This window comes from Copadichromis virginalis, linkage group LG1 (assembly GCF_057382275.1).
Source record: "Copadichromis virginalis isolate Kocher_CV1m ecotype Utaka linkage group LG1, C_Virginalis_male_GT1.1, whole genome shotgun sequence".
Classification (NCBI taxonomy): Eukaryota; Metazoa; Chordata; class Actinopteri; order Cichliformes; family Cichlidae; genus Copadichromis; species Copadichromis virginalis.
Genome location: NC_140618.1, coordinates 2,714,460 through 2,724,920, shown reverse-complemented (window position 1 = coordinate 2,724,920; position 10,461 = coordinate 2,714,460). Strand labels below are relative to the sequence as shown.

Here is a 10,461-nt window from a genome sequence, read left to right as displayed (position 1 = left end):
AACCAGAAGTTTAAGACAAATATTTCTTGCTGCCTTCTTACATGTGGAAAAGGTAGAATGAATATTTAGATAATCTCTTGCTGTTGGTTGGCTATAAAGAGCTTAATGTTTTTATTTGTTTCTATTTTCTAATGTTAAGAAAATAAAACCAGAGACCGTCTAATTAAAAAACCTCTGTGGAAAAATTCTGCAACAGCAAACATGACCAAGTAACTTAAAGAGGGAAAAATTCAATTTCTCAATTTGAAGGAAGGGACCTGAAAAACCTGCGAGCTTTCTGTTGATCCAGTTTTTATTATTGGGGACCATTAAAATTGACCATATTTTACCTAACATCATAATAACAGTCTGGGGGTGTTTCAATATGGCTGCCAGTTGTTGAGACTGGCTCATAGAAGGACGCGACATGACGGCTAATGTAGGAAAAACCATATTTGTGTGTTTAGGATTATTGGCTGGATGGTACTTTGTGTTATTTCTGTTATTAACATAAATCAGAACCACGTCTTACATGACTTTAAATATTTGTTCAGCCAAACTGGAGATGACTCGATGATGAAAGCAGCGGCGAGTTGTGTTTTCTGCCGTCCTGCGTTTTCATGTCGTGTTTCAGGACCAACAATCTTTCACAGCCTTTCATCATCTGACGAGTTCGTCAGTGTAAATAAGCCATGTGTTGTTCGGCTGACAGCAGACGGCACGCTCTGTCATCATCATCATCGCCACGTTCTTCTTCTTTTCTTCTTCTTCTCTCTCTGAGTCTTTCTCCACAGATCGTCTGTACAGTTTGCTAATTAACGCTGTCACACCTCTTCCTGAAGTCTCTAATTAACGAACAGCAGCGAGGGGCTCATGATTAATTGCACTTCAGCGAGCAGCGAGTTTAGCAGCTGATGTTGGACATCCAGCAGATCTTCGCCTTAAATCGTGTTCCTGATATTTCCCAGCTTCACTCGACTGAAACTGAAGTCGAGGCATTAAAAAGCTTCTCAGCTGCGTATTAAAATGTTTGCGAGGGTTAAACGTGGAACTGCAGGATTTAAAACAGCTCACATGTTCATCCTTACTCAGTAACTCAGCTTCCAGCCTCTGTTGGGTCTGACCATGAAAACAAACGCGCTGAATTCCCATGTAGGAATGGCACACAAGCCACAAATAATCAAACCTGCTATGAACGCCTGCAATTCAACTCAAATGCCAAAAAAACTTTAGATATTGTTGACTGCTCTGTTGCTGCGTGTAATAAAGTTTTATTGATTTCAAAGTTTAGTCCCTGTGGAATCAATAGTAATCAATAAATGTGGAGTAATAAGTCGTGTTTGTTCTGTTCCTTCTGTCCCCTGGAGGTCCATCTTTCCCAGCACCTCCTCCTCCTGTACCCGTGTGATTATTTTAACCTCGTCTTTTACGTCTGTGGAGGTTTTTCCCTTTAAAGTCGGTTTGTTTTACTTGTGTGTGGTCACACAGCTCAGGAGGATGGAGGTGGTGGTGGCAGGGGTGTTCAGAAACTGACATTTTTATGGTAACAGTCGCCGTCTCTTGGCAACACACTCAAAGACCCGTACGCATTGACGGAGCACAATTGTGTTTGGCACCAGGAAAGTGTTAACTGGCTAATCCCTTACGGCCGCCCAGACGCCGCCCGCTGCTAATTCACTGCTCCGCACAAACCGGCCAGTGTTTACACACCAGAGCTCGGTCACTGCGGGGGGAGGAAAAGCTCTTCACACGAGCTGCTGGCTCTCAGCGCTCAGAGGAACAGAGTCCATTAAACAGAAACCACCTGCAGGATCTATGCTGAGCTACTCCCAGGATTTAACAATAAATTACACCTTAAACTTTAACTGCAGAATCAATGCAGCCATAAGTGTCTGCACATTAATCTACTACAAAATTTACACTCAAAACAATGTGAAACTCCTGGGAGTCAATGAACATCTAAGAAAGATGATTGTAGATTTACACAAGATGTGAAGGTCTCGTGGAGTCGTTGCTAAACAGCTGCAGATATACTTCAGTAGAAGTTATTTTAATGCGTCACCACTTTGCCAAGAGTCTGGAAGAAAACCCAAACGGACCCTCATGAGCGCCCAGTGGTTAGGATGTTAATAACAGAGGAACCACCAAGGCTCTGCCATGAACTGTAAACTGCTGCAACACCAGCATCACTGTCCACAGTGAAGCCAGCTCTACATCACCATGGACACGTGCAGGGAAGAATTTGGTTTTGGCTCCGAAAATAACACCTTCAAGTTTGACTGACACCTGCAGCTGCCCACACGAAGTTCTACGATCAGACGAGACAAAGATTGAGCTGCAATGACGAGAGGTTTGTTTGGAAGAGTAAAGGTAGGAGCACCGTACCAACTGTCAGGCCTGGTGGTGGCAGCAGTTTCGCTATGCTGCACAAAGTGGATGGAACAATGTTGGAGGAGGTCTACATCCAAACTCTTCAACTTCACCTCAAAAGAAAAACAGCTAGATGGTTGAAACTTGCGCTTGGATCCCACGCACATCAAAACCGGGTTTGGAAGGCATAAATATAAATTCAAACTTGTGCATCCAATAAAGATGTTTCTGACGTAGACTGTGACTTTTCACAAACTGCTGTGGGAATCATCATAGTTTTGACTCAAACATGAAATTTTTGCAGTTTAACTATGAACAGGGCTATGAACCGTTTTTAATTAATAGACGACTAAAATAAACACAAATAAACTTGATTATGTTTACATTATTCAAGTGACATGGTTTCAGTATCCGGTTCAGGTTTAGGAAGAGGGCTTGGTTTGTGTTAAAACACTTCCTACTTCCTGTTAAGCTCTGGGTTCTTGGTTGTCATGGTGACATCTACGCTTTTTCTAGACAAAACTGACACTGCAGACTTTACTTTTGGTCTCTACTAGAGCAGCTTTGCATAAATCACAGTTCAAGGTAAATCTTGCCTTGAACTGGATCTCGGTGCCGCTTCAGCAAGAGGAGGAAGTGCCAAGTTCAGCTCACGGTCTCTTGGACGCTCTGTTAGCGCCGTTAATAGCACAGGAGCCGCATTATTGGTCAGATAATTACATAAGAAAATGCCCCAACAGTACAAATGTGTTATCATTGTCAGACTACATGCGTGAAAGCTGAAGTATCCAACTTTATTTGCCCCTTTTCTTCAGGTTCCAAGTAAATGTGAAGGATAATGAGAAGCTAAAGGCGCTTAATTAAAAGGTTAAATGCTGCAGTTGTGTCACAGTAATGACAACAAGATAAAAGTTACAAAAGCTGAAAATAATGGATCACATGATTGGAGCACTGAACTCCTGCTAAATGTGATATGGAAATGTTTGTAGTGCCGCGGCCGCTCGACATACCAGGTTAATGTTATCTGAAGGGAAGTCATCGTCCATGGTTCATGTTTTACACTCGTGTGTAACACGCATGTTTGTGGAGCGTTTCCATGTGAACGTGCTGCACTGATGGTTCACACCCTGAGAATATATTAATGTGACTCGGCACTAACGTGAAGCGGGACTCGGTCTTCTTCTGATTTACAGTCACGACATGTTGAGGATCCTCACAAGTGTGAAATATTTAGTAAATAAATTTGGTACGAAGAGATTTTTCTCTTGACATCGGTACATGCTGCATTTATATTTTATTAATATCCGAGTTGATGTATAAAGGAGTCACATTTATGTTGATTTACTGTGAATGTTTTTACGAGGTTTTCCATTTCCATCTTATTTTTTTAATGCGATAAATGAAAGACGCGCCACTTCCTGTTTCTCAGCATCTTTTATCCTGTCACACACGTGGAAATTCATCTGATGTAAAGAAAACAAAACCAAAGAAACTGACTTTGTTTTGTAGTCTAACAAAAAAAATCTTAGTTATTAACTGAAAGGATTATTTTTGAATTCGTTCTGTGTTCACTCTCTGTTTCACATTTTGTTTGTTTTCACATTTAGACGTTAAAACTGAGTCAAAGTTTATCGATGACGTTTTCTTACAGCGTAATATTAAATGAAACATGTCGGGTCTGCTCAACGGGACTTTTTACCTGATTCTGATATCAGCTCACTGCACGAACATCAGTGAACTATGACAAGAACAAATCTGCAGTCACAGGTGACTGAAAAATATTCAAACCTTTATTTAAACTTATATTTATGTTGTTGTCTCACTCAACAGATTTGCCACCTGAACAGGTTAAACATAATTTCACATTTATTGTAAATGTTTTTTGTGTATATAAAAAAAGACAAAGCAAAATAAAGCTTCACTCATTTTTATTTTCTTACTTACCAAATTATAAAGAATAAAGAATTTTTAGTGTGCATTAAATATTTTTTCAAATGATTTTTTTATGATACTAAACTAAAAATGTGTTAAGATTATTCACGCCCATTAGTTCAGTGTGTATTTTTATGTTGCCGTCTTATTAAATAAATGATTTAGCATTAAAATGCAGCGCAGCATTGATGAACTGTGTGAGACGGTGCGTTGGTCCAGTTTTAATATCTGAGCACGTTAATGTGTTCCAATAGAAACAGTCTGAGGGTTCATTTAATCCTGATTTAATAACACTGAGCCTGAAATGTGAATCTCAGCTTCCCAAAATGAACTCTGATTTTATATTTGGCTGCACTGAAATGATCACCTATAAATCACTGACAGAAGTTCAGTTTCTCAGCTGCTGCTTTGTGAAAGTGACAAAGAAATGTTAAAAATAAAACGGGCGAGACAGAGAAACCGTAAAATCTCATTTTAAAACTGGTTTGTTGTCGGAGGCCTCCGGCTCCAAATCTCAGGAATACAGACGTACTCGTACTTCACGACAGGAGGCCTACACTTTGATAAAACGGTTTGAATTTAAGGTACCTTTGATCTTGGGTTTATATATAACAGAAGGGAAACAAGAAGTAGTGTCAGGCTGTTAAAATACCTGAACAGGTGAAATTTCACAGAGTGAGGAGTTCAAAGAAAATACAGCTGTTACCAGGTAAACTGCTGAGTTTATGTAACACCTGGTAAAGCAGATTTATTAAACCACATTTCAGGTTACAAGAAAAATAAATTTAAAAAGAATTCTGCAGTTAAAAGAAAGTCAGCTTTAAGAGCCACGTTTACTGAGATTAAAGGTGCGAATCTAAATTATTCTTAATTTAATTTTAATTTGATTTAACAAAGATTGTGAAATAGTCATAACTTTTTCTACTTTCATTTGTTTTTTGTGACTATTTCACAATCTGCTGTGATATTGGGCTGAAATATAATAAATATCCCACTCAAATAAAAAATGTCACTTTGTGATTTTAAGAAAGGGAGAAAACAGCAGGTTAGAGGTTAAATGTACAAACTTAGAGGACTGAATTATAACTGCACAAATCCACGAAAGCTGAAAATGTTAAAAATGCACTCGGACTGGTTTTATTTCCTGTATTTTTGCCCATGAAGGTTTCTTTAATGGATCTGGATGAGCAGACACAGCGAAGGGAATAAAAAGCCCATTAGTCATGTTCATGCTTTTCAATGCCCCCCAAATGAAAATAATCATTTAAAAAAAACATACAAACACTGGATTATTCTCTGCTTTTCAGACGGAGGAGCATGCAGCAGTACAAATACACAGACAGCGGCTCATTGTAACACCAAACCTTTAAATCAAACCAACATGGCCTCGCTACTCAATAAAAAACATCTAAAGTTGGTCTTTAAAAAGTGCTTCAGAGACATAGATCCTTGCATTCAAACCTCTCCGGTGGGTTTTTAGACTGTGACATAAATATATGCTTTTACGTTTCATCTTCTCTGCGATTGTTCATATCGATTATTACAAAATAAACTCGATTGAGAAAGGAAAAAACAGCGGGGACATATTTGGTTGTTCACACGCCTGCCGGCTTCTTTAGGCAGATTTTCCTCTTGAGTTTTACAAATGGGATCAAATTAACCTCCTTTTAGGTTTAACTTTTGTTTTGGGGGCAGAAAAGAAACGGAGAGGCTCAAGAGGGAGAAAAATCTTCTGGAGTCATTAATCTGAGGGTTTCTTTGAGTCCGAGAAGAAAAGGCTGCAAACACAAAAGATCCGGATAATTTGTCTGTGCGGGATCCACCGAGCCGTTAAACTCAGTCACGGTGAAGCGAAGGAATGTGGAGCAAATTTGTTTCTGACCTCGGTGGAAAAGAAAGCCAGTCGATCATTTTGATTAATTCTGTGGAGGTCAGAGGTCAGCCTGCGGTTTCCTAAACTCTCTGCGGTGGAAGTTTTTTTTTTTTTTTTTTTTTTTAATATAGAAAAAGCGGAGCAGCCCCCGTCAGTGCACCGCCACCGCGGACTGCAGCGCTTCTCCGGGGCCGCCCGGGCTGCTCTGGCCGGTGGCTGTCTGCGGGGAGGTGGGGCTCAGAGACTGGGGCGAGTTCGCGAGGAAAGCCGGAATGTGCGCGGGCAGCCCCGGCAGGCCGGGTACCGAGGCTGGGGAGGGTTTGATCGGCACCGGGATGGCGGGCAGCGTCTGCCCGCCGTGACAGATGGTCGTGAGTGGCATGCCGTAGGCCGAGTAGTCGCTGGCGGCCATGGAGATGGGGGCCGCAGTCTCCATCATTCCGGAGCCGTACATGTGCGGCCAGGCCGGGGTCAGCTGGTTGTGCAGTGGGTACCCGGCGGTGGAGAAGGCCGCCAGTCCGCCGGGCATCTTGTACTCTCTGGCGATGATGTTCTCGATGGCGAACGGGTGCTTGAAGCTGGACGGCTGCGAGACGGAGCTCAGGTTGTATCCGGCCGGCATCTGCGGGAGGTGCGCGGCTGCGTGCAGCGCGCTCAGCCGCAGCTTGGCCTGCTGCTGCAGGTAGTGCGCCGCATCCTGCGGCTTGCTGGCGGCCAGCGGGTCCGCGGCCTGCATGCTGCCCACCTTGAAGCGTTTCCGGCGCCGCAGGAAGCTCCCGTTCTCGAACATGTCACCGCAGCTGGGGTGCAGAGCCCAGAAGCTGCCCTTGCCGGGCTGGTCCGGCCTACGGGGGATCTTGATGAAGCAATCGTTGAAAGAGAGGTTGTGGCGCAGCGAGTTCTGCCAGCGCTGCGTGTTTTCCCGGTAGTACGGGAACCGGTCCATGATGAACTTGTAAATCTCGCTGAGTGGGAGCATCTTCTCCGGGCAGCTCTGGATGGCCATGGCCGTCAGGGAGATGTACGAGTACGGAGGCTTCTGGTCGCTGTACGTGTTCCTCCCGGGGCGCGGCATTTTGTCCTGCCGAGCCGGACCGGGATCCCGTCAGAAGAGCCTCTCTTCGCTTTGTTTTCGGAAACTTTCTCCAAACTCTTCACTGCGCCTTTACGCATGAGACGGAAACCGCCGGCTGTCCTGGACGCATGCTCCCAGTTTTTACGCACAGCTGGTAGCGAAACTTTGGGAGAAGTTGAAGCGGTGGGTGCTCCTCCTCTCCTCCGCTTGGGTGGCAGGTGCAGCGCGGTGTCCGTCCTCCTGCTGCCCGCTGGTGAGCTGCGCTAAGCGGCTGCTGCTGCCTCTTCCATGCCCCTCTCAGATCTGTCCCGTGCGCGGTGACAGGAGCAGAAAAGACCCCCGGTGAGGAGCTTCATTAATGGGCCACTTCTGCGCCATCACATGATCACAGCCAAGAGGAGGAGGAGGGAGGCGGGGGTGTAGGGGGAAGCGGGGGGCACACCGTGCTGTCATTTACACGGTGAACCGACACGAGTCTTTCATTTGAAGCTGCAGCGGAGAAAGAGCAAAAGAGAGGAGCACGACTGTCGGGAACGTGTGCGCTGAGCGGAGGTGTGTTGGCACCGTTTTACGCGCAGTGTGTGTCTGTGTGTGTGTGTGTGTGTGTGTGTGTGTCGGGGGGTTGTTTGTGGCCTCTCGCACCAATTTGCATTGACTAATAGAGCCGCTGAGAGCTGCTGTGTGAGCGCTTTAATTTGTTTTATTTGTCTTTTTGTCGTTTGTCTCTGTTCACAGAACCGTTACGAAGCTTCTCTCCAAACATCCAGGTATCTTTCACAGAGTCTGAGCTGATGAAGACGAGACTTCTCTCACTGTGGGAGAGAAACTCCTTTAATAAGCTCCTGTTTTTCCACTTTCCTTGAACTACGGAATTAAAGGGAATTTCCACGAAATTTAAACAAATTATTGTTATAATTATTATCCACAGCTCTGTGTGGAAACAACAACCCTGAACTTTAAACAATGAGTTTATAATTTCTGCGATTAATTTCATACGATTAACCCTTTTTGCTTTTTTTCTCCCGTTTTTGCCCAAATGCCACATTTATCTTTTTTTTCTAAAATAATAGGCAGATATTTTTAAGGAGCCTGTAAAGCTTTGAGTCTTTTTTCCTCAGATGGATCTGAAGGTTCCGCCTTAAAGTTCTTAATCATTTTTATTTTACTCAGCAAAGCTTCATTTTTCATCTGAACTGATCTGTCAGTATAACTCTAATATAATGCAATTTAATTAACGTATTATAATCTTAATATCTGATATTTGTAGCACATACATTTATTTTATCTAGTAATTTACAATTAAAAATCTTATTGATCGTTAAAGAGACAGAATGATTTCATCATCCTGAAAAAAGACTTGTCAGTTTTAAAATAAAGGAAATAGTCTAGCAGATATATTGCCATATATTATTATTATTATTATTATATTAACACTGAAAAATGTTTTACCAAATGTATTTATTTGCAGAACTTATTTCTGAGACTTGATATATTCTCAAGTCATTTTTGTGCAAGAATCATCTGATGATGAGTTAATTTGTTGACTGATTTTATGATCTTACAATACGATCAGTTATCAGTAAAAACTAAAGTTGTTTCTTCAAAACAAAACTAATGATCACTCTAAAAAGCTGCAGCATTAAATCTGATTTTCTTCTTCATATTTTGGTCATTAATTATTGACGTAACGGCTGCTTTCATGTCCATTGTTTTCTTTTTGTTCTTCATCGTTTCATCGTGTCAGTTAAAGTGCAGCAGAAGGAGGATTAAACTGGAGGAGCCCCGGGGTTTAACAGTCCCAGAGGAGGGGGGGGGGGGGAGGGGGTGACACCAAACAGCTACTTTCACACGTCTGACCTTTGACCTGTGAGCTGATAATGTGACATGAGAGGGTTTCATATAGAATTATATTGTGTTTTTTATTGTTTCCACTTGTTTCCTGTTTAATATTTTTGATTTTGGTCATTTCATTTTCTAGTTTCAGTTTCCTGTTATCATTTATTCCAGTTACTCTTATTGTTGGTGCTCATCACTTTAGTTATTCTCTGTTTTTTATTTATATTTTATTTTATTTATTCAGTGCATTTTAGGTGTTTTCATTTTAGGTTTTTTTGTTTATTTTTTAAATTGATGAAAATTCATTTCAGTGTCATTTAATTCTTGTATCATCATTTATGATTTCATTCATTCATGTTGCATTAGGCTGTGAGTTTAATTTTTCTGGTGACTTAAATACAAATAAAATAAATTTAGTTTTCAAAAACTGATTAAAAGAATTTAAATGATAAAATCAGTTTTTTATGATGTGATTTTATTTTGGTGCTGAATGTAATAAGTTCTGTGATTTATGACTTATTGATAATATTCAGCACGTAGCTGCAGATTTTATGGTCAGTGTGATAGTTTTAGTTAAATTAGGTCACTGCTTCCTGTTAAGGTTTTATTGAAAACTCTTTGAGCGCTGTTTTTTTTTTTTTATAAAATAAAAACTGTTTTAATGTATATTTAGTTTAAAATGTTTGACAAAACAATTTTTTCTTGTAAAAAAAAAAAATCAGTGTTCACTTAAAAGTAATATCCAACATAATAAATATTGAATACAAATGCAATAAATACGACTCATTCTTATAAAAATTATCCATACTATATTGAATGAGCCAGTTTATATTTTTTCTGCAGCAGTGGTTTTTACATTTTTTTATTATTATTATTTAATGTGAGCAAATGAAAAACACATTTTAAAGGTTCTCCTAACCTGCTGAAGCTGTAATCCCAATTATCATAATTAATCCTCGTTACGTAATATGCTTTATTAATTATATTTACACTGAAAACAGACAAATAATATCAGAATTACAAGTAAAGGGAAGAACAGCCTTTTCACTTTTAATGCTATTAATGAATCAATGTATTGATCACTATTGGCAGGTACAGCCGGGAGCTTTTGAAGCTGTTTTGGTCTCACTTCTGACTGAGATAAATAAAGTTGAACTGAATTAAACACCACCTCTAATATTATTATTATTATCACTTACAGGTTTGTGATGCAAACATTAATAGCACCTGCAATGACGATAACAATCATCAGCAGGTATAAATATTCAGCCGGCTGCAGTTAATTAGCAGCAGGAGGATTCTCATTAACGGCTCTGTTAACTGACTAAAGCAGAGCTCAAAGCAGCCGACAGCAGAGGAGGAAGAGGAGGAACACCTAACCCTGTTCAGGTTTCAT

General features: G+C 40.9%; 1 protein-coding gene across 1 annotated transcript; it reads right to left on the bottom strand.

Annotated features, from left to right (window-relative positions):
• Positions 1 to 4,330: 4,330 nt before the first annotated feature.
• Positions 4,331 to 7,752, bottom strand: LOC146718103 (forkhead box protein B1-like). The gene has a single exon (XM_085472029.1). The coding sequence runs from the start codon at positions 7,227 to 7,229 to the stop codon at positions 6,306 to 6,308; it is 924 nt and encodes a 307-aa protein (XP_085328155.1). The 5' UTR covers positions 7,230 to 7,752; the 3' UTR covers positions 4,331 to 6,305.
• Positions 7,753 to 10,461: the final 2,709 nt, after the last annotated feature.

Excerpts from the sequence above, each read along its gene's own strand:
- LOC146718103 (XM_085472029.1), bottom strand. The coding sequence starts at position 7,229 with ATGCCGCGCCCCGGGAGGAACACGTACAGCGACCAGAAGCCTCCGTAC.